The 25,324-nt window shown below is 36.7% G+C and overlaps 1 protein-coding gene across 1 annotated transcript; it reads left to right on the top strand.

Moving 5' to 3' along the window:
• The first annotated feature begins 426 nt into the window (after positions 1-426).
• LOC132277014 (protein MRG1-like) lies at positions 427-14,207 on the top strand. Its single transcript, XM_059778703.1, has 10 exons — positions 427-876; positions 1,088-1,141; positions 1,333-1,346; positions 2,349-2,494; positions 3,140-3,180; positions 4,228-4,332; positions 6,831-6,910; positions 8,424-8,593; positions 10,381-10,465; positions 13,771-14,207. The coding sequence occupies exons 1-10, from the start codon at positions 694-696 to the stop codon at positions 13,865-13,867; spliced, it is 975 nt and encodes a 324-aa protein (XP_059634686.1). The 5' UTR covers positions 427-693; the 3' UTR covers positions 13,868-14,207.
• Positions 14,208-25,324: the final 11,117 nt, after the last annotated feature.

The raw sequence follows: 25,324 nt of genomic DNA, 5'->3' as shown, positions 1-25,324 counted from the left end.
GATTTTTTTCCCTTTATTAATAGACACCAAACATGTGAGAGTTTACTAATACATCATCACCACAGGCACATCTAAGGGTACATAACGGGTCGGGCCAGGCCGGCCTGCTATCTTAATAGCCTAGGCCCGAGCCAGTGGGCTTTGATTCGGGATGGGCCTAAACACATTTTAAGAAGCCCAAGCCCGCCCCTTTGCTTTGAATGGCGGCTGCGGACTTGGAATGGGCCGGGCTGCAAGCTTATAACGGGATAAAATATGGACTTTAAACGGGCTGTAATATGGACTTGAGAAAAAAACAACAAAAAACACTAAAAAAAAAAAAAAAAAAATTTAGTAACTACAGTTTCTTTAAGGAAAAAAAAATACTATATACATGGAGTATTATTAAATGTCTATTAACACGTTACTGATAAAGGAGACCATCATTCATTTCCATATTTTGCAAGTTTCTACAAAATTGTGTAAAAACTAAAAAGTATGTTATGAAAATTTCAGAAATACTTAATTTTATTTTTTAAAAAAGGAGCAGCAGCATAAGCATAAAAATGCCCTGATCACTGACGAGGCTGTACCGGATTTTGTGCATCATCGAGAACCGCCACCACCACTCCACCGCCACCACCAAATAATTCTCTCCCTCACAACAAAAACCACTGCCTCCATAAAACCCCTTTATCCTGACCCCACCTTAAAATGGGAAGCTCTAGCGGTGGGGTTACGGATGACTCCGCCACCATCTCCGACGACGACGCCACCACCGTCACCGACATCGACACCAAAGGCGACGCCGATTCGCCTACTTTGGCCGATTCTCTTCCCTTTTCTGAAGGAGAGAGAGTCCTCGCTTATCATAACCAACAACTCTACGAGGCCAAGGTACCATCTCATTTATGAAACACTCCCTTTGCTTTTCTATTCCTAGTGTTTGGGAAAAAAGAAAACGAAGTACAGAGAAACCAAAAAATACCCATTTTTTTTTTTTATTTTTTTTATTTTTAAATATCTGCTCATTTTATTAGTTTTGTGGGTTATTGCATTTTCTACATAATGCTTTAGGTTTTATACGGTGTATGATTTTATTTGCAAGGTGCTAAAAATTGACATACGGATGAAGGAGTGGAGGTATTATGTTCATTATCGTGTAAGTATTGCTTTGTTCTTATTATTTATTTTTTAGAGCTGTTGATTTATGTGTATTATGGTAGTAACAATGATTTTTAGATTTTACCTCAATTCATTCGATTGCAATGATAAAACATTTGTTGTTGCTCAGGTTTTGACAAGATAGAAATCCCGTCACTAATTTAGTGACGTGCTCTCTTTGTTTTGCAGGGATGGAGCAAAAAGTGAGTACTCTTCTGGTTATATACCTAATATTACAAATAGATTTATGAATTCTAATTTAGAAGTAGGCAGATGAGTGTTAGATTTATTTATTATGATTATTATTAATTTTTCTGACAAAGGGGAAGCTAATTGAAGATTATGGTTAGCCATGGGCAAACACAAGTTGCATAGAAAACTGGAGGAAACCTAAAAGCTGTCCAAAATGGTACTATTTATTAAAAATAACGAATAAAATAAAATAACATAAGATAACTATAAAATATCAGCTCAATCTAAGTCCCATTCGACCACTTACAAAAATCCTGAAAAATTCTATTGGTTTTGTACTGAAAAATGTGAAAATGTGAAATTTGGTTGAAAATCAACACGTCATGCTGGTGAGTATTGACCGTTGGCCCGATTATCATGTATGAGTCTCCGCAGGTTGAAAATGCTCGGAAAATGTGTTAGCCTCTTCATTTGGCCTTCTGGTGGTCCAAATGGTCCTCGTTGTCATCAGCAACCCATTCTACATCAATTTCACATATTGTAGTTCTTATTCTGGTGCATCTTCCATTTTGGATGCAAATTCTTTGATCTCAGCCTAAATACCTTTTGTGGAAGTATACTAGTTTCCATTTGTTTTTTTATTTTTATTTTTTTAAGATTTCATTCAAATTGGTAAATTATTAGCAATTTATTTTATTTTATTTTAAATTTTTGTTTGGAAGATAACTGATAAGTATAGATGTTTATGATTTAGTTAGCATGCTTAATAAGTTTGTTTTTCAGTTGAAATTCTGATTTAGCTGTGGCAGATGAATTGCTGCTAGGACAGCTGAATTTTTTTTTCATTTTTAATTTTTTTATATTATTAAACAATTTTGTTAGTTGGAGTGGAGAAGAGGTGTGCAGATTTGGGTGGTTTATAGGATAGGAAGGGTTATTTTCCATTTTTATGATGCCGTATTCTGCTAACTGCAGTTTTTTTTTTTTTTTTGTTTGAACTTTATATTTTTCAGTTGGGATGAATGGGTTGGCATGGATCGTCTGATGAAATATATTGAAGAGAATATAGAGAAACAGCAGGCGCTAAAAAAGAAACATGGCTCAGAGAAGAACTCAAGGCCCGGGCGTGGCTCACAGATAAAATCAAAAAATTCTACTGGTTAGATTTGTTATACTGTTTAATTATTTATTAGTTTGAAACTTTGAATATTGTAGTTCAATTTCTTTTATGAAATTAAACTCTTAAAATTTCTTTCATTTATTTATTGTTTATTTATTTATTTTTTTGTTTCGGGAGGGGGGTGAGTGGTGAAGGAGGGTTGTGGAGGTGGGAGAGGCTACTCCTTATATATCATTTTTTAAAAAGAGACAAGTAGAACATTACTTAAAAATGCAAATTCTAGCTTCCCTCTGGGCTTGATCACAAACCATAAAACTTGAATGTGTCAAAATATATTTGTAGCAATATATTTCTTATTCTCTTTTGTTTTATATGGCTGAGAGTGATTACAGATCAAGTAAGGATTTTTTAGCTACATATTGTGTCCTTTCACTTTGGTTTTGCCTGTTGAAAATGAATAAGTTAAATATTTCGCTCAATTTTATGTCTTCTCCATGAATTTACATAGAATTATACTCAACTTGTACCTAATATATATACAGAAGCCTAGTATGTTTATATTGAATATTGATGCAATGCAGAACTAATAATTACAATGTTAACTGCAAAAATAAACTGTGTACAACTGGAAATTATCCTTTGAACTGGTCTCTTTATAAGTTTTTTTTTGGAAAAATTGTGCAGTGTCAAGGGGAAAGAAGCGAAAGAGTGACTCTGGTATTAAGGTATGGATATGGTTTACAATTTTAGAAGTGCCTCCAGAATCTATAAGTTTTTTTAGCTGTACTGTTCTGCTAGTTGGTGTTCAAATTCTTGTTTTGTTAATGCTTTGTAGAATAAAAATTGAATTACGGATATTGCTGTCCGCACATTCATGTATATATATTTCTTCATGAATGTTTGTTTACTTCCCCCCTTTTTTGGGGGGGGGTCGGGATTTACTTTTTATTGTTGAGAGATTGATCTTACTTTTGGAAGGTGCAAGAGGTTATTATCAGATTAATATATGTTTACTCAATGCACCTAAAATTTATTTGATTCTTACAATTTTCATTCATTCTTCAATTTATGCAGTTTGTGAACAATACGGGCTGCATAAAGTTAAGTCTCAGCAAGTTCATGTGCTTAAGCAGTGAAGGATGGTCTCTCTCAGAGGGATCTCATCTTTTATATTTTCGAACACCCTTGATAAAACTTATCACATTTTTTTGGGTTTAAAATGTGTTAGCGGAGGATATTGTCAGTGATTCTTCACTGGTCTTCAGGAGAAGGTTCTGCTATACTAGAAATTTTAGAGTATGCTTAGAATGCATAATTATGTAAATAATTTGAATGTAAGAAAGCTGTTTAATGTCATGTTTTAGATTATCATCTTTTGCGAGAACATTCTAGTAACTTTTATAATGGTAATTGTTTTTATTTTTTATTGGGGTTTGCTCAAACAATGTTTAAATTGTGATACTTATTGGCTGCTCCTTGAGCAAATATCAAGGTCAGTCGATGTAACAGGTCACTCTTGATATGCACAGATGGGGACAAATATCAAGCATTTGTGCTTTGATCCCTTTTATGATGAGTTCTCTGCGTCTTCTTATGAATCTTGTTACTCAACTTATTTAAATGGTTCCAAGCTTGATTTCTAAATTTTCAATCCAACTTTGTTTGCATCATATTTAATTTGACATATGGTCAATGATTTCTTTTACTTTTTTGATAGGTTTTCATTCTTTGTTTAGATTTTATAACCAAATTTATCGCTTGTCATTTATTAGGAGAGGGGTACTATACCAATGGAGAAGCTTGTGAACATCCATATTCCATCAACATTAAAGAAGCAACTAGTTGATGATTGTGAATCCATAACGCATCTGGGCAAGGTAATTACATTCCCTACTTTTTCATTATCTATGTGAATTGGATGATACCTGAAAATATTTTTTGTTGGAATGGAGTTGCTAAATTATTAATGTATTTAATTTTTTTACTTTCAGTCATCCTGTTTTCCCTTTTTCAATGGTTATTTGTTGAAATCTGGTCAGCCAATTGTAGAGTGCTAGCATTCCATTGGCATAAATGAAGATGTGCTGGTTGTTTGGGGATTATAATACAAGGAATTTTGGGGATTATAATACAAGGAATTGATCTGGTGTTGATTGTTAAACTTCTAAAATACACAGGCCTATCGGATCTTAGTATAGATGTTTTTCCTTTTTTTTTAGGAGAATATTTTTTTATTATATGCTTCTTTTGGGTAATTCACTGTGTTGGTTCTTTCCTTTCTGATAGTTCATTATTATCCAGTTGAAACATCTCTCTAGTATTACCCTATGTGGCTTGATATCTTTAAATCATCCAGCTAAAAATGGAGGCTCAAGTCCATTGACCCTGTGGCAATAACGCCTTCAAACTAGGTGGGTCCAAGAAGTTATACTTATATGGTCCATGATTTCTTTTGGCATTTTATCTTTTATATGTGATGTTTTGAGAATAGACCACCATTTCCTCATGACCACTATCAATGATGCATTGTCACCACTCCTGGCCTGCTTCTAAAACATCCAAACAAAAGTGTTGAATCCCTCTTAGGATTTCAAATTCTCAATCTTATTCCTTCTTCATACTTGGACGTTCTTTTGACCACCAAATTGGTTCTTTGTGTAGTTGAGGACCTTTTACTTCTTTTCTAGTTATAATAGTTGAGTGATAGGTTACTGCTAATACCTTCATTTTGTTTTCTCAAACTATCATTGTCATAATGGCGAAGGTTAGATCGGTCATAGTTCAGTCTTTCCCTTCCAGAGCCCTTTGTAGGTGGGATATATATACTTAGTCATAATGGAAAAGGTTAGGTTGGTCTTTCCCTTACAGAGCCCCTTTTAGGTGGGATATATATATATACTCCGTCATTTAGTAACCTTAGTGATTTTCAGACTCATTGCTTTAACTCTCTTTTATCACTGTTCTAGTGTCACTTAAAAAAACAATTTTTTTTATTTGGTTGTAATATGTACATATTTAATATTCCCTGTCATTGAAAAAATTGTCATAATATCACCAGCATCAGATTTTAGTGAGCAGTTGAATTAATGACATTTTGATATCTCCATTCCTACCAGATACCTGATCGATTTGAATTTTAAATGAGATCCATACTGATAACTATGGTGGCATAACAGAATATTGATTTTTATATATTGAAAATGGACATTAAATCTAGTGGCATTGTTCTACTATATTACTCTCTTTCAATTTCCTTGCCTAGTCAAAGCATTTCAAACTTCCAAATGCTGAATGTAGCATTTGATTTAAGTAGTTGAGAGTTGATTACCTCTTTTGGTAACTGAATACCTTGTAAGATATACACTATGCAGTTTGGAGTCGTACATCATGGTCAGGAAATCCCTTTTCTAATAATTAATTGTGAACTGTAAATTCTTCCAGATGTAAATATGAGATAGCTTAGTTCGACCTCTCTTGTATGTCTAAACAATATCATTTATACATTACCGTGGCTGATTGAGAGGATGAGAAAAAGAGCGAAAAGTGGGAGTGTGGCATTATAAATTATCTGAAATAACCATTTAGGCTTCTCTCTCTCTGTTTTTCTCTCTCTAAGGTGGAAGTTATCACATCTACTATTGAGAAAGTTGAAAGATTGGTCCAGTAACCACCTCTAAAATTAGGAGGCTCACTTGGCTTTCTAGATAGTATAGATATAATTCATTCACTATCCTTTCTCAATCTACAGTGATTAAGGTGTACAATGCATAATAATCAGATTATCAGACTCAACTTTTGGATGTCAAAATTACATGTTGAAAGTATATTCGTGCAATTAATGTTTTCATGATCAGAGCTTGCCCTATAGAAGAGATAACCAGCAAAAATCATATATATATATATATATATATATATATATATATATATATATATTCCAAAATTATATCTTCTCTGTGCACTCAAGTATGAGGTTGACATGAAGAAGATTTTGCATATCAAGGAGTATAATGGATGAATGGGAAAGGGTTTCTTCATTGAGTTCTCTCAACATAGGTGAAGTTTCACGAAATACCACTTACTTATGACTTAAGTGATGGTATGCCCTTACATGAGTCAATTGTGGTATGCTATGTTATGTTTAGCTTCTCTTAGTTTTTCACCGTGCATGGTTTCAATGCCACTCATATTTGTATAATGGAAATAACCAAGAAATCTTTACTAGTTACTACCTTCTGAAAAATCTTTATTAGTTAATGTCATATAATTGTAATTTACTTTATTATGGCCATTTGTGATATATTGCAGAATGCATCTTGGCGTTATCGGTAATGAAATTTTAGTATTTGATTAATGTGGATGATCCTTTTTTTTGTAGCTTGTTAAACTTCCTCGTACTCCCAATGTTGATGATATATTGAGCAAGTATCCTGAATACAGGTTGAAGAAGGATGGCGTGTAAGTTTGCTCTATTTATTCTGAAACTTTGCAGCCTCTGGTTCATTTCTTGTTTGGCCTGTTAGTCACTTTATTTATTGTTGACTTGGGTTTGTAAAAGCACATTTTTAAGAATGTTTTAAGGATGGAAAATTTAGTCTTCTCTCTCATGCAGGAGTTGGTGGGTTCAGATTGCTATAGCTGTCCTTCGAACATGCATATAATCAAGACACACATACATAATTCCAAAATATCTCATCAACTTAGTCATTGTCTAACTTTACTAACATACCTCGTTATCGCCTTTACATGGCCAAAAAGTTTCACCATAGAATAGATCGATCTAGTTCCCGTTCTTTTCTGGTGCACTCACTTTACATCTCTGACACACAAGGAAGGACACGGTGGGAAGGAAGCAGCCCTAGCCTCTATCTGGCCGATCATTCCGCTGGCATCTCGCATTCATGCCCCTGTTTGACTGCCGCTCGGGGATGTAGTTGTAGATATGTTAGTCTTAGTGGGTTCTACGACATGCTGTTGTCGTCGCCATATTCCATATGTCACTTAGTCATCTCTGCCTTGCTGCTGGTCAGCACCTCCAAAAGAAACGGAGGACTTCATTCAGTGACCCCGCAATCGCCCAATGAAAAGGCAAGACCAAATAGAAAGAGTACAGGCCCTGGAATCAACTAGCTGGAGTATATGGACTTTGTTTGTTTGCCGATGAGGTCAAACTAGAAAAACAGTTTCTTTGGATTTTTCTGTTAACCGAAACGTATAAGTGGGTTTGAATCAAATGCAGAAAAATGTTTCTGGGGAAAAAGAAAAAGTCAAAAGACAACAACGCAAAGGACTTTCTTTTCTTTTCTTTTTTCCGTAAAAAAAAACATTTGATCAACCTTTTATAAGGGTATTTGAGCTATCTTTTTTGAGTATACAGTGCTATATATATATATATATATATATATATATATACAATTTTGGGGAGAAATCTCAGAAATCAGAATCATTTCTGTTAACTTAATCACCAAATTTCAATTGCATTTGTTTTCCTTTAGTGTCAATGAGTAAGGTGGACTGAAAGTCTGAGTTCATTGTAAATGTCTCAAAACATTTTTGTGGTACCGATATCTTGGCTGAAGAACAATTAAGGTCTTAGCTTCAGTTTTCCAATTTAAATTGATGATTGTAATATAGGCATCTGGCCATCATTAACTTATTGTAATTGAGTAGTCATGTCAGTATGAGTAGTAAGGAATGTTTCCATTAGTAATACTTTTATCTATGCATTCTAATGTGCCGTTTGCAATTTCTATATTTGGAAATTCTTGCGAATCTACATTGTATCAAGTGCTATTGATTTGGTACTATACACCTATATATATATATATATATATATATATATATATATATTCATTAGGCTTATTTAGTACTGTATTGGCAGTTTGACGTCTCTTTATTACATTAATTGATTATTAGGAATTAAATGTATAATGGTAGTAAATTTACATTTAATTTGACTTGGTGGATAAAGGATAGCTGATTCGGTTGGAGAAATTCTGAAAGGGTTACGATGTTACTTTGACAAAGCGTTGCCAGTGATGCTTCTGTACAAAAGTGAGCGTCTACAATACCAAGAAGCAATTACAGATGACGTCTCTCCTTCAACTGTATATGGTGCTGAACATCTATTACGGCTCTTTGGTATGCTCATAATTAATGCTAAAGAGGATATTTTTTATTTTATAATTGTGAAATGCTTCCTTGGTTCATGTAGATGGAAAAAATGCATAATATTTGTAGCAATTTGGATTGATGGTTGTTACTTCTTTGTGTATGATATTTACAATATGTATTTTGATAAGTAGTATGATATTTAAAATTTGTATGCTTTTTGTCTGCTTACAAATTTAGTAAATCCAATTGGTTTCTTAATTAACCGTATTAAGTTGTATAATTTAAGTTCTCTAAAAATTTTGGTAAATCCCATATAACAATCATGTGATTTCAGATCTTTTGGTGCATATGGAGTTAATCAGTTTCTTGAATTTCTAGGCTTCATAAAAAAATTTCCCTCAAAAAAATCCTGAATGAAGATCTACTTGTATTTTATGGATCCACAAATTTGGATCTAAGTTTGACGTAATATCCTCCTGCCGCACTCTTAGATTTTGGAGACGACAGAAGCTAGCTCTGTTCAGCCATGGAAGAGAAGAGCTAGGTCTCTTAAGTCAGCTTCAGACTTTACCCTTGCAGATATTGAAACCAAAAGGAAAATGCCTCTTTTTTTTTTTTCTTTAAATTTATCCTTCTTTATATTTGTAGTTATAAAGTAGTACTATTATAATTGATCATAGGTTCTGGGATTATGTTCTGGCTCATAGGTTCCCTTGGCTGTTCAGGATCTCTTCGACTAGACATGCCCTGGTTGCCCACTGTTATCATCTTGATTACAGGAGGTTAACTTGGGATGTGTAGTTTCGTAGATGGTTTCATGGTTGGGAGCTTGCAGAGGTTGCTGAGTTCTTGGCCTTGCTCTGCAGTCAGGTGGTGGAGGGTGTGGGAATGGATGAGATGGTGTGGGTGGGCTCACTGAGAAGGGTGTTTCAGGTTAGGGCATTCTTCCATAGTCTGATGGTGATCCTAGGTCCTTCTTTCCCTTGGAAGGCAATTTGGATGTCGAAAGTTCCATTGAAGGTGGTTTTCTTTAAATAAATTAATAAACAACTGGTGTTGTATGTGCAAGAAAACGGAGGAAACAATTAATCACCTCCTTCTCTGCTGCCCGGTGGCGAGAGATGTTTGGTCTATGATTTTGGTCACTTTTGGCATGTCTTGGGTGTTCCCGAGAACCACTTTGGATATGATTGAGGCTTGGAAAGGGTGTCTTGTGGAGAGCCGACCAAGGGTTGTTTGGAGGGCCACTTCCCTTTGTTTATATGGTGGGGTTTGTGCTGTGAAAAAAATAGGAGGTCTTTTGAGGGAGAGGAGACTCCTATTTGGTCTCTCAAATATAGCATACTGCATACTTTATTTTTTTGGGTTAACGGGCGTAATTTTAAATCTTTAGGGGATCTTTTCGATTTTGTGGATAACTTGAAGCTTTAGTTGTTGCCTTTGGTGTTTTGCATATTCTTCGGGAGCGCTCCCCTCTTGAGTGCCTTTTATGAAATCTTACTTATCAAAAGAAAAAAGAAAAATTGATCATAGACTGGTCCATATCAGTAATATTCTAGATTTGTATGTTGGGTCAATACAATGAGAATAATTTTGGATATTTACTATCTAATTCATATGCAATAGTGCGACAGAAAATTTCAGTATTATTTTGTCCATGCATTTAGTTTGCCTTTGAACTAAGTTTTGTCCAGTTTTAGGACATTGGATGCTGACCAATTTAAAGAACTTATTTATCTGAAATTCCTTACTGTGTTAACGGTCCAAGTACCATGCTTCTTCCAGTAACTCAGTAACTTTCGTGGTATCTGCAGTGAAGTTGCCAGAGTTGCTGTATTACGCAAACATTGAAGGGGAGACATTGACAGAGTTGCGGCAGAAATTGGTGGACTTTCTCAAGTAAATATCCATCATTCTTCTGATTATATTGTTAGCTATTGGCAAAAATTGTCTCATATTTTCCATATTTCTTGCAATAGAATTTCATGTACAATAAAAATGAACGTGGGCAAAACTCAGGTGGCAAAGAAAATAATATGTACAGGTGGTTGGTGATAAACAAATGATAAAGTTGCCTGAATTTTAATTCTCCCATTAGGTTCTAGCTTTAAGTGGTGACTAGGTGTGGCTTGTTAGTTTATCCCACTAAGTTCTAATGGTATGTGTTATTGAATTAATGCCAATACATATATAAAAAGTAGGGTAAAGTGCAAAAAACCTCCTTCAACTATTGGCCATGAAGCAGAAAACCCCCCCTAATCTACTAATTTGGCATATAACCCCCCTGAACTAACCAATTTGGTGCAATTAACCTCGTCCGGTGATAAGCCGGTTGAATTTGACCGTGAAGACGCACATGATGGGTCACGTGACTACCCAAATTTCTTTAAATGACCATACAACCCTTTAAGTTAAGTGAATCAAATGACACATATACCCTTATTATTGTCTAGTCCCGGAATAGTGCTCGAGCCGCAACCAAATAAGGCCTAAGTATCTGTTGTATTCTATTGTAAAGCCCAAACACAATATACAATCCAAAAAATGATAAAAAAAAAAATAAAAATAAAAATAAAAATACAGATCCAAAATCGAGCAAGAGGGTCGGCTGTGAAGAGCTCGTCCGCGATGGAGGGGTCGGCTGTGAAGAGGTCGTCCGGTGAGGGTTCGGCCGTGATGGTTTGACCGGCGATGGAAAAAGAAGCTCGGCTGTGAGATTGCGGCACGGCCTGAAATTATCAGCCGCCACCACTGCAGCAGATCGATTTATTGACGAAGATTTGGTAACCACCTGCAAATCAAGACCGGTGGTCGTGTTGTGTGTTCTTGGCTTTCAATTTGGGATTTGGATTTGGTGGTGGTGGTGGTGGTTGTCTCGCAGTGTAGATCAAGACCCGCAGTCACTGCCACCTCTTCGCCTTCAGCATCGGCTTCATCGCCGCTGGAATAACCAGTGGCTCCATCACTGAATGAACCCATTTTGTCGTATTGGGGAAACCATCGTAGAGTGAGAAAGTATGTCGAAACGGCCATGGAATGTGACTGTAGCTCCGGGAGTAGTCGACGGTTGTTTGAGAGTCACATTCGCTACGGTGCCCGAACCGGTGAGAACACAAAGACCCGTATTCCTTTTCCGGCAGAACAGCGACACGACATCGACCACATTGACGCCGCCGGCGACCTCAAGCACGTGCGGCTCATGGAAGGCTCGGTGTTGCGGGTTATGATGATGGGTGGTTTGGGTTTGTTCTTGGAACCAGGAAGTCGTCCTCTGGCGTGACGAACCACCTCGATGGTGGCTCCGTTGCCGCCTCTTACAGTGGGTGTGATGGCGCCGCCCGGACTACAGCTGTCGGCTTCCTCAGAAGTTTGGGTGAGTTGGAAGTGATTGTGGTGGTGGAAATTGTGGGTCTGGTTGAGCTTGGTGAACATGTTGTTTTGGGCGATCCTTTTCTTCTATGCATTCGCCTTTCATCTTCTCTTTCTCTCTCTAAATCGATAGCAAATTGTATGTAAATATCTCTATCAGACAATATATTCAAAGGGTTGGCCAGTGTCAGACCATGGTCATAAGGTTGCTTTTTGTTGCTGAAAATTTAACTGAAACGATGCAGTTTTTATAAGGGGTAAAATTGTCTTTCACTATTTCCGTTTACGCCAATTGGCCGGAGATCTGACATTGGGGGTTAATTGCACCAAATTCAATAGTTCAAGGGGGCAACTTGTAGTTCAGGGGGGTTACTTGCACATGGCCAATAGTTGAAGGGGGTTTTTTGCACTTTACCCTAAAAAGTATGATAATGTTCACTTGGACCTTATTTTGTTTTTAGGTTCTAGGGTGAAGTGGTGGTGGCTAAGTGTGGGTACTTAGTTGTCCTAATATCTAACAATATGTTGCATTTTTGTTAATGAGTCAATGATTCTACTTAGGAAAAAAACGAAAGTAAAAATTGTAAAGCTGTCCAATTTTAGCTTCTTCTATGCTTTACATAGTGGATTAAAGAAAAATTCAAAAGTGGAATGTGAGAACCTGATGCCAGCAGATAAGCCCGAAGAAGTATGCCATCTTCTTGAATAAAACCAAGATCTTGAATGCACGAGAGTGAAATAGAAAACCTTGAAGATAGTGATATTATTGAATTAATCAGTTGATTATAGATGAAATTATAGAAGGCTTACAAGGGCGCATTCTATGATGCATGTTGTTTGCCCGTGATACAGTGCTACTGGATACCTCAAAAGAAAATTTACCAATAAAAATTGGAGATGTATAGAAATGCGCTAGAATTGAAAGGCTTAAAAATTAGTAGGACAAATTCTGAATATATGGTGAGTAGATAGGGATATGATTAGTAGAATTGGAGTAGGGTGGATAAAATGGTGATAAGGTAGTTTATTTTATTTTTTGAGATAAAATAATGATTTATCGGAACACTTATTAGGCCAACTATATTACATTTTGCGTAGTGCTGGACTTTAAAAAAGAAGCAAGAATAACGGATTCATGTGATGGAAATGATTGTGTCAATATGGATGATAAGAGTTATTAGAAGAAATAGTTTTACTAACTAAAATGTGGGAGAGAAATTAGGAGTGCCGCCTAGTAATGACACAATAATAGAAAGTAAACTTATGTGGTATAACATATACAAAGGAAACCTATAGATGTACTGGTAAGAAGAGCAAGACTTATTTACATAAAAGGTAGGTGACAGAGGGAGACTAAAATTAGCATGGGATGAAATTATTAGAAATGATTGTAAAAAGTTAAATATTTTTGGAGAGATGACTTGTAATTTCAAATAGTGAAATAAGAGGATTCATGTGGCCAAACTTATTCATGTTATATTAAGACAAGGATAATAATGATGATGATGATTATAGATACCATAAATATATTACATATATAATGTAGACTCCTAAATCACGGGTGTGTTAAATCACCACAACAAAACGAAGAAATTACTAGAAACAACAAAAACCTAAATTGACTTGAAATCTGCATTGATAACCAGTGTTATCTTTTCTACTTTCCAAAGAGGAAGTTCCCCATAATGGAAGATATTCCTTTGAGAGTTTGGGAGGTTGTCTTACATAAAAAGGTTGTCCATAGTTGTTCCATCGATATCCTATGTGTTTTGCCAATATCAATTGGATTTCACTAGTCATTATACTCAGGTGATAGATTATTTTTTGTCATGTAGGTTTCTGCAGAAGAATCAGAGTGCATTCTTCCTATCTGCTTACCAGACACTGGAGGATTTTGATACACCTACTAGCAGTAAGAAACTTGATGACTGAGCAGGAAGGATTTAGGTAGATATTTTGTGGCCATTGGGTTCTCTCTTTTTCTGATTCTACTTTGTGAAACTTTTTTTTACATGCTTATAAAAAACATCTGATCTATCTGTAAATATGATCTACGACGTTGGGTATGCCATTTAGCATCTCTAGGAAGATGATGCCATCTACCTCTCCTTGAGGTTGTTGTAGACCAACGCTACTGGTCTTCCCAGCTTGACTATTAACAGAATAGAATGCTGAATTTTTATTTATGAAGCATTTGTAATCATCATCAAATGGGGTGGCAACAATCTGAATTAGTTCTTAAAACAATAATATCTTTGGTATATTTTGCAAATTTTGTTCCTTATAGAAGCACTCTAGTATGCAGAGTATTCATCAAATTAAATTACATCAAAATCCTTGATAGTTGAAATTTTCAGAAGAATGCTACTAAGACGTTAAAATTGTCCGAACAGACTTTTTTGCTAGGTAAGAACAAGCTCACTCGGCATAAAAGGTGATTGAATAATGAGGCTCTTTCTGCCAACTATAGTAACTGAAAAGTAGGAAGGGGCCGTTGCTTGGTGTAATGGAAGTACGATTGTGCATAATAATGTCATACCAAGGGCTGTTACTGGTCTTCCAATCTATACTGAAGCCAGCAGCTCAGTGATCTTTTTAGGAAAATGAAAAGTAGAAGTTACTGTCTAGCAGTCTAGGCGCCTTCAGGTCTCCGTTGCAGTGGCACAAGGGAACGTCCAGAGCCTGGCTCGGTAACAATTACTGTACATTTCTTTTGAACACTCATTTGATGAGCCTCTTGGTTCTATCTGAACTATGCTTTAGCCTATAACACTCGTTTTATGGTAAGGTTCTATACTAGAGAGTCAGTCGGGTTGCATCTATATCATAGACTGGCGTAAGAGGTATAAAAATCAGTTTATTGTTGCTTCTGATGAGCCTAAGGATTTTAATGTCTAAATGTTCCTACTCTCTTATGTGACGATTGTTCTTGTTCTACAGCATTCGACTGATACTGGTTTTAGTTATAACTAAATGTTTTAAGAGAGCATCTGTTTTACCTCTTAAAGTCTATAATGGATCCAATACAAATAGACTGTTCCAGATGGGAAAATATTTATTAGGACGATTGAGGAGGGCAGTAAATTGAGCTGATGCTATTATTATGTTGAAGTCGGAAAATGGACATTTCTCCACTTCTTTTCTGGGCAGAAATATAATTCATTTACAACAAATACCATGCATTGAAGAATCTCTCTATATCATAGGATTGTTAAATGGAAAAATGTTTTTTAAAATGAAAATTTGTGTTATAATTTAGTTCGAACCATCAATTTAAAATAAAACTGGTCCATAGATCAAATGACATGGTAGATATATTGGCCATTATTTGGAAAAATTACTTAGTCATACAAATTTTCTTTAGGATCAATAACTCTTTTGAGTTTTTTTTGTTCACTTTTAAGTCCTAAATACTAAATCTTCCATTTTATATCCTTACTAAATAGAAGTAAAATTATGTATTTGTAAATTTATTCAAGAATTGATATATAATTTATTTATTTTATATATTCCCTTAATTTTTAGTTAATTAATAATATTACATTATGAGTTAAAATAATAATTAATTTAATTTAAATTCAATTAAAAAAATGGTGTAGGATACACGATTTTAGTAGCCCAAAAAATAATTATTATTATTCTATAAAAACTTTCATAAAATGTATTTTTTTTTCTTCTTTTTATTCAAATTTTATGTCTAGTTTTGGAAGGGCAAATCCTAAATAGGAAAGTTTTGTGTCTAAATTTTAGATATAATTTAGTAAGAGAATATACAAGGGTAAAGTGCAGGAAACACCCTAATGTATACTTTTGGTAGCATTTTTAGCCCCTGTTTGAAAAAGTGTGCAAATAACACTCTTAATCTTTTAATATTGTGCAAAAATACCCCTTAAATAAAAATTTGACTTAAAATTATGTTGTCATGCCCATTTTGCCCTTTTAATTTTCCAAAAATACCCAAAAAAAAGTTTTGTGTATATTTTATTATCTTGATGGGTTGGCCCGTTTCAATCTGGGTCAGACCCAGATCAAAGTGGGCTCACCACATGAGATGGGATCTGTTTTGCTAACCAGAGAGCCCTCCCTCTCGCACATCAAGGTCCGGCGACGACAGTCGCCGGAAACTGACCCAACACCACTGGCCTCATTCTCGGGCCGACAAACACCTCCCCCGTCACATTACTTCTCACAGCCTCCACGCCGAGAAAATCTTCGGACCCAGCAGAAACGTCCCAATCCTTCTAACCAGATCGTCGCCGCTGCCTCTGCCATTAGAGACTCCCAACACAACTCAAGCCTATTTATGACTCACTCATGGAACGATAACATCCCACCATCTATTAATCCTTCGTTGTCCTAGTACACCACCACGTATGGTGAAATTCGTTGGATATCAGTCAAAATTCCGGTGTCGACAGTTGATTGGATAGTCGGAGAAAAAATAAAGACTGTTTTCTCACCATCCATGAGTCCGATTACTTTGAAAGATAAGAATTTAAAGGTACGAATCGAAACAAACTCGATATCGAACCCAATTCTCAACTCACAAACGAACTGACCCAGATTGTCTTTGACCAATCCCGATTCGATTCCCACTGTGAGCACCTCGCTACAATGGCTTCAATCTAACATTGTCACCGATCAAGTCCAATACATTGCCGTAGAGAACAAAATCTTCCTCAAAGATCCATTTTTCACTCTACCAAACTCTTCAAATACCAAGTTGTGATAAAACAATCAAGCATTCCTCGCCCCATTCAGCGTGTCCATATTCAGATCCTGCCATGTTAAGCGTTGTTGTCCCCTTCTTCACTGTCTCATCGCTGTTGCCGGAGTATTCACTGGCCATCGTATTCTCTGACCGTCGTATTTGTCGTCATCAGAGCTTCCTTCAGTCACTGTCGGTTAGAGAGAGCAAGAAAGGGGAGAGAGAAGGAGGCCCCAGTAAAAAAAAAAAAAGAAAACTTAGGTTGCTGTCACGTGGGCTAATGGAGCAGTCCTCACAGGTTTTCATTTTTGTGTCCTTTTCTGTAATGTTACAAAATAATGTATTTTAAAATAATTTATTAAATGTCTCATAAAGGGCAATTTAAGCAAATTCTAACTTATACGTGCAAGGGAGACTTATTTGCACCAAATCAATACTTTGAGGGTGTTTTGTGCACGTGAGGAGTGTAATATGCACTGTAAGCATAGTATATGAGTGTTTTCTGCCCTTCACCCAATATATAATATAGTAAGAGTGTAAAAGGCAAATTTAGTGATTGGGAACTTAAATGGAAAAATATCTCAAAAAGTATCGACTTCTTGGCCCTAAAAATTTTGTTTTAGGACTTATTTGTCTTTCAACGTGAAGACTTGGTTGTAATTTTTTCTTTTTCTTTTGCATTCTTTTGTTTGGCTTATTTGTTGGTTTGGTTGTTAACCGGCAAGTTTAAGGGTTTGTTTGGTATGCGCTTTGTTTTTGGTGTTTTTGTTCTTGTCTGGGACTGTAACTGTGAGCAATGGAAAAAACACGTTCGGTAAAAACCATTTTGTTTTGCATAGTGCCGAAATATTTCATGAATAGTAGTCGGTGTTCTTATATGTTTTTGCACTATAGCATTTGGTAGTGTAGTGATGAACAGTAATATATATATATATATTTGAATTACTCTAAAATGACATTTTTAAACTAACCATTATATTTTTTTAAAGTTGCAATATTTTTTTACCAAACATGTTTTGACATTTTTACTTTCAAAAATATGATAATAAATGAACGTTACCAAACATGCTTTTGATTATTACTACTCAAAGCACTTTATAACAAAACACTTACTCCGTATTTTGTTTCAAGTTATAATAAAACGTCAAAAACAAACACCGTACCAAAGAGGCCCTAAGTTGTGTTGTGTTGGTGTAGTTTCCTTATTCCACCATAAATGTCCTCTATTTATTGCGGCCTGAAGTAACTCTAGCTCTCCATTCATTAAGTAGTTATTTAATTGTGTTTGATGCCACTTAATATAAGTTGATAATTTAAGTATCCAATTTTTATATATATCAAATTTAAATTATGTGAATGGGTGATGGACCCTGTTATATGATGTCACTATTATATCATATGATGGGATCCACCACCATTTCACATAAATTAAATTCAATCCCTAAATCATTATTTATGATTTAAAGAGGATTGTACTTATTTAACTCAAAACACTACAAAATTTTGTTTTCTTAGTTTGGCAACTCACAGACGCATGCCTCCACTAAAGTTCAAACTCCTCATCTCCCTTTGGAAAGCAAGGACCTGGTACTGCTAGACCATAAGCCTGTTAATAATGTAATGACCAAAACCCGAGGCTCCGAATCGCTAAGCGAGTCCTCACCCGAACCCGAGGTCAACTAAAAATGTTACCGTCCTTTCCTATATCAATACATAATATACGTGTCATCACAGGGTTAATAAATAATAATAATAATAATAATAATAATAATAAAATGAGATCATAGCTACAAAATATGACAAACAGTCCACTAACCCATCAAAACCTATGGAGGAACGTCGTTCGCCACTTCTTTCCCGCGACCTGAAAAATGTTAAAATGATGGGGTGAGCTAAACGCTCAGTAGGAAGTGTTGAAGACACACCTCTTATGACCCCATGAATCCATATAAAGAATAGAAAGTAAGAGAACGAGATCATATCTCGGGAGTCAAGTAAAACCACTGTATTATCAACAAACATACATATCTCAACCAATTACCAAATGCACCACGTATGCCAATGATGTGCCATGCCATGCAATGTCACTCCCCGTTTCTAAAACCATACCGTTTCAACTTCCAAACTGTTAGTGTAATCCGACCCAAGGCACCTCCAAAACGTCACGAAAGGGGGATTGGCTAACCATCCACGACCACAAGGCACCTTAAAGGCGTCGCATCCGGCCTGGTTAGCTCAACCACACTAGAGTCTCTCCCTAGTCCTCTCTCTAGACCACATTAACACCACAGACTACTAGGCGCCTCCTAGGCGTCTGGGTTTTTACAAATACTTTTCAAAAAAACTTTTCCCCAAAACAATTTCATTAGTTTTAAAAAATATACTTTTCCCTTTTTTTTCTTTTCCAATGGATGCATAAATGCTTCATGATTCCAAATGTCAAATTCAACAACTATATTTCATACATTTTACCCATATCATAATCACAACTTGTAAAAGAATATTTTAAACAATTATTTCTACGATTATGACATCAAATTTTCATGACAATTGAAATACATAAAGTAAACAACTTGTCATTTCTAAGAATGTTTCTTCACTACAAGGATGTAACTAAATTTACAAACTCATTTATCACATAGCATACATCCACCACTTTACATATAATCAACTACAATCACATAGTCAAAATAATTGAAATTAAACATGTTTATAGTCAATTTAAGAAGGGAAATTCACATAGAACTTAAGAAATTGTGAATTAGAGCACCCCTACCTCAAAAGTAGCAAAAATACATCCCTGGTCAGAAAAGTTAACGCCGGTCAACGCGGTCAATGCAGGTCAACAAAAGTCAACGCCGGTCAACGGCTGCGGAACAGAAAACTGTTAGGTGGGAATGCAGCTGTCGACAAGGAGATTCTACTGTTCCAAAGGCTTAGCTCCGGAATTCGACTTTAAGTGGCTCAAAACCTCCTCCGAAGCCTTAGATCCAAAATTTTAAAAAATTCGTAAAATAATCACTGCTCCTTTGAAAAATAAACCATTTAGCTATGTGATAGAGAATGATGAGAGAAACATTTTCCATCAAGGAACCAAGACCGGAATCCCAACCGATTGGCCGAAAAATGGAGGAGAAATATGAAGCCTCAAAAGAAAAGAAAAAAAGAAATAAAACAAGAGGAAAAGAGAGTTGCGGGAGACTGAGAGAGATTATATGGCTGAGAATGAAGCCATGTAATAGATATATAATGGGTCAATGACTTGTGGGGCCCACCCAAAAGAAAATTTCTGCTTTTACCCTTTTTTTTTTTTTTTTTCTAAACATATATATGTATATTAAACACTTTACAACCACACATTTCCAAACACATAACCACAATAAAATAATATATGAAGAGTAACGGCCTCGAAAAATAATTCCTGTGCAAAACAATACCGGTTATGGGTCCCGCATGGGACCTCCCTGCTCGAAAAATTGAAAAATGTCAAAATGGTCTACAATGCATTTCTAAGAGTTTTGAACTCGAAGAAATGCCCAAACCAACTCTCAAGACTCACCCAGCACACCCCACTGTGTTTGGCACGCAAAACAAGGTATATAAAGAAAAATCCCCAAAAATGAGAAAAAATAGGAAAAAGCAAAAACATTACAATCTACCATCCTTAAAAAGATTTCGTCCTCGAAATCTACCCTCCTTAAGAAAAAATGGGCCCACAGCCATACACCTTCCCGCGAAACACCTTACAAAACCGTAAGACTATGAGCTTATCGACCCTATTGCTTTTGACACCGGACATCATCAGGCAATCAGACACAACTACCACAAAACTTCAACGCTTATCACCCTGCGAGGGCACTCATCACTCAAAACATCGTAACACAAAACCAACTGGCACGCTTTACACTATACACGACTCAAAACGGACCTTAGTCTACTCTACACAGTCACGAAATGCTCCAAAACCCGAGAAAAGAACAGTCATCAGACTACTGAAAAAGATCAAACCTCAACTCATCCTCCAAAGGACAAGCAAAATCCCAAACAAGGAACCCTATCCATCACACAATCAAGTTTAAACTAAATTTACACATCTCTATCAAACCAATACTCGTCATCTATCATATAGCTACACCATCACATACTAATACAAGTGACCACCAACTGCACCATACGACAATCATCATACTAAATAACTTCAAAAAGACAAAACAACAGATTTCCTAACGACTATATAATCATGAGTCACCGGAACAATAAAATGTACTATCCTGTATCCTGGACACAAATCCTCAAAACGAGATCCTCAATAATCGATGATTGTACCACAAACCCGTTATCAGACACTTAGTCCTACCTAGCACACCTTGTCGCCCGAGACAAACCATTTGAATCCACCCTGTCACACCGACACATCGCGCAATACTGTACTCTCACTATTCCTGATTAATCGAACAATCAGTGACCTTTAACACGACATCGTGCTAAAGAGGGACTGATTCAGGAGAAATGGTTGGCCAGGCCATTCTCATCATCGATCTGATCTCAACACAGATGCCATTCCTGTCCTCTGGTCCAAACCTCATACACACTCTCACACAGTCCACAAGACAACCATGAGATTCACTCGCTATCAATCTATTGTTCTACGTAACCACAACGGCTAAACATTCACATACTTACTCTAAAATCCCAATCATGCTTTAATCGTTCAACCCTAACAAGCTAGTAATAACACAACACCAAATGTCACAATCATCAATCAGCGTAAAAACTTTCTAATGATCTCATAGCACTCATACTAGATAGACAACTTCATAACATCATTCGGTTCAATTCTTACTTCTTCAAAATACACAATACGACCATCTCATACCTGAAACCTTAAAATCAAAATTAGTCATTCCCATTATTCCTCAACGGAATCCCACATTCACTCTCTTTAATTATGTAGTTCTAAGGTGACATCGACATTTGTCCTGAAGACACTGCTCAAATCAAACGCCTATTAAAACATCCGAGTACAAGACTCATATCACGTCACCTAACCATCCTAAAGCTTTCAATTCACGACACACCCCTAGCCATCACCAATAGTACTAGACACCAGAAACGCAATCCCTATTTAGCAACTCGTGCCGTCAAAACCACTCTTAAAACAATCACCACCTAAAACTAATGACTTTATCTCCCCCGTGGGAGTGAGTCGACTAAAACAACCAACCTTTACCGATAAACTCTAATAACATAACAAACCGTACACAGGTCCGTCCACCCATGGACAACTCCTAAATGGAGAACAAGACTTGCGACAATCGACGTCCTTGCCAGGACTAGAACAAACGGAGAGGTAATGAACCTTGCACTCACCAAAGATTGATGACTCGCACCTGAATGCACCCGACACCATGTCACACGTTGCTCACTAATCGTCCAACCGTGAACACCCTATCTCATATGGGAAGAACTGAACTCTATACACACAACGAGAAGAACCAACTGGAAACAGACACGGGACTACGACTTTGATTCCAGGCGACTTCGCCATCAACGGACCGTCACACTCTATCAACACAGAAACCTCGCATACGATACACCACGATAACACTGCTAATCAAAACCAATTAGGTAAGAGCATCGACATTCATGGCACACCAACACTAGAAACAATCACAGCCCTTCAAACACCACGTCCCATTCTACCTAGAATCAGTCACTCCTAACTGACAACCTCTACTCCATAAAATGACATTTTACTATCCACTTCATCTCTACCTACCCGAGTAACACTACCTCGATCACTGTGCGCACAAGACCCGTGACCTTAGTCGCAACAACCCACTGACTCTTCAAAAGAAAAAGATGCCTACATGTCAACACTTCTCTCTAGTTCTAAAGACTAAGCTGTCCATAATCGCCTCAACTGGTGTACAATCCCATCACATAACTGACAACACACAACAAACAGCTCATAATCCCTAAACCACATTCGGTTCATACCTCAAACCATTTTGCTCATCAGCACTAAACATCACCCTATAACGCCTCAACTACCATCATCCTCGAATGACACTCGAACCTCTCATTTTTACCAAACCATCAAGCTACTACCAAACTATTCATCCTCAAACATCCTTAAGGTAACACCATCATAACAAGAGAATAAGTATCACTCTCGATACTCCCCTACAACGGCCACTATTTACCACTAGAAAAGAACCTCTATATGGCAATGCCATGCCGACAAATCCTCAAAACGAAAATGAGCATAAAACCCAAAATGCTCAACACTCAATTATCTCCTCAAAACTATCTACAATGCAATCAATCACCAACGCTTAACCGGTTACCCTAACCACTCTTTCTAAGACAATATACGTGCCTTAACAAGAAAACTTCATACCTCAGGTTCAACGTCACTACTTCCCCGTTCTTCAGAACCCCCTTGGCCCCGACAAAAGTTAAATGGGGCTACCAACTAGACCTATGAGATCACCCTTGTCCCAATCATTCTAATCATTAGTCTACCTTTTCGAATCCTCAAACACCAAGCACTATCTCCTGATACTTCAGACACAACTTGAATTACAACTCCAGCACACAACTTTCAACTTCCAATATATAGTCCATTTGGTAGTATAGTACCTACCATCTATCACTTCATCCGCAAACAACAGAGTACTTAAACGACCCCATACTAGCTGCCTTATCGTGCAATCCTATACCACACCACTAAAACAAACCATTATACTCCACCTCAAGACTCTCTAGACAACCGTGCCAACCCAGAACCCCGCTCATCGACCAAGCCATGCAATTGACCCATCGAGAGTCGATTACCCGTAGCACACTCCCACAACGTTTCGAAATGGAAAAAGTCACCCCTCAACCAACCGTAACCAACACACTTTCTTAGACCGCACCAGAACATCCGCAATACACATCTACAACCCATAGACTACATTCATGACTCAAATAACTTCTGTCACACCTACCACGATCAGTTCGAAAAGAACCTCCGCACCAAACTGTGACCCAAGTCACAAATGCTAACCTCCTAAGGTCATACCTTTCTCCCTCGAAACCCTTACTCGCACACCTGCCCTCCACGGTCACAGGAACCCATTCTAAAGTTGTGCCCTAAGCACCACACAAAATATAACAAGAAAAATCAGGATGACTATATACTGAATAGCTCAATCAATGAGCTAGAAGTCCACACCATTTGTTCAATAAGAACCGAAACCCTAAACAACCCTGGAGCAACCGAGCTCCTCACTTACTCAGGTCAAAACCTACACAACCATCCACGCTCAACCGCATACTCCTATACATGTATACATATATATATATATATATATATATATATATATATATATATATAATAACTGTATCCCATACCATGATACAATCATGTCCTATCATTTAATTTAATTTTTTTTTTTAAACACCCCGTCTTTCATTTTTTTTATTTTTTTAAAAAAATAGTTGCATAACCATGCCTAATAACCATCATAATACCATACGAGACATGCTTGCACCTACCGTGCTCACTACTTGTCACATTATCATTTAAAATAAAATTGAGCACATACCGTGCCTACCACTTGCCGTTACCACCTAAATCACACTTGTCATCGTATCATAATTAATATGTTTTCAATTATTTATACATTTCATCGTCATAGCCATATAACACACATTTTAGCAATTAAACATTTAAGCATGTGAACACTTAGTAAATAAGCATGCCTTCTAAAACCGTAAACACATAAGCAATTAAGTAAGTAAACATGCTTCTCAGGTAACAAACACTTTAACACATAAGCACATAAACAGTGCAATCCACCTTCCACACAACCCTAGGTAGGCCTCTACCCATCGTCTTACTGGTTTTTGAACCATTGCTCTGATACCAAATTTGTAACGACCCGAACCCGAGGGTCCGAATCGCTAATCGAGTCCTCACTCGAACCCGAGGTCAACTAAAAACGTTACCGTCCTTTCTTATATCAATACATAATATACGTGTCATCCCAGGGTTTATAAATAATAATAATAATAATAAAATGAGATCATAGCTACAAAATATGTCAAACAGTCCACTAACCCATCAAAACTTGTGGATGAACGTAGTCCGCCACTTCCTTCCCGTGACCTGAAAAATGTTAAAATGATGGGGTGAGCTAAACACTCAGTAGGAAATGTTTAAGACATACCTCTTATGACCTCGTGAATCCACATAGAGAATAGAAAGCAAGAGAACGGGATCATATCTCGGGAGTCAAGTAAAACCACTGTATCATCAATAGACATACATATCTGAACCAATTACCAAATGCACCATGTATGCCAATGATGTGCAATGCCATGCAATGTCACTCCCTGTTTCCGAAACCATACCGTTTTAACTTCCAAACCATTAGTTTAATCCGACCCAAGGCACCTCCAAGGCGTCACGAAAGGGGGATTGGCTAACTATCCACGACTACAAGGCACCTCCAAGGCATCGCATTCGGCCTGGTTAGCTTAACCACACTAGAGTCTCTCCCTAGTCCTCTTTCTAGACCACACTAACACCACGGACTACTAGGCGCCTCCTAGGCGTCCGGGTTTTCATAAACACTTTTCAAAAAAACTTTTCCCCAAAACAATTTCATTGGTTTTAAAAAATATACTTT

The sequence above is a fragment of the Cornus florida genome, unplaced genomic scaffold (assembly GCF_030987335.1).
Source record: "Cornus florida cultivar Cherokee Brave unplaced genomic scaffold, ASM3098733v1 CherokeeBrave_3.0.0_Hap2_Chr10, whole genome shotgun sequence".
Classification (NCBI taxonomy): Eukaryota; Viridiplantae; Streptophyta; class Magnoliopsida; order Cornales; family Cornaceae; genus Cornus; species Cornus florida.
Note: the sequence above shows the minus strand (reverse complement) of the source record. Positions and strands in the feature narration are given on the sequence as shown.

Bases quoted from the DNA above. Each gene is read 5' to 3' on its own strand.
- LOC132277014 (XM_059778703.1), top strand. From the start codon at position 694: ATGGGAAGCTCTAGCGGTGGGGTTACGGATGACTCCGCCACCATCTCC. The intron at 877-1,087 runs GTACCATCTCAT...TTTATTTGCAAG, and splicing joins AACAACTCTACGAGGCCAAG to GTGCTAAAAATTGACATACG. The intron at 3,181-4,227 runs GTATGGATATGG...GTCATTTATTAG, and splicing joins AGAGTGACTCTGGTATTAAG to GAGAGGGGTACTATACCAAT.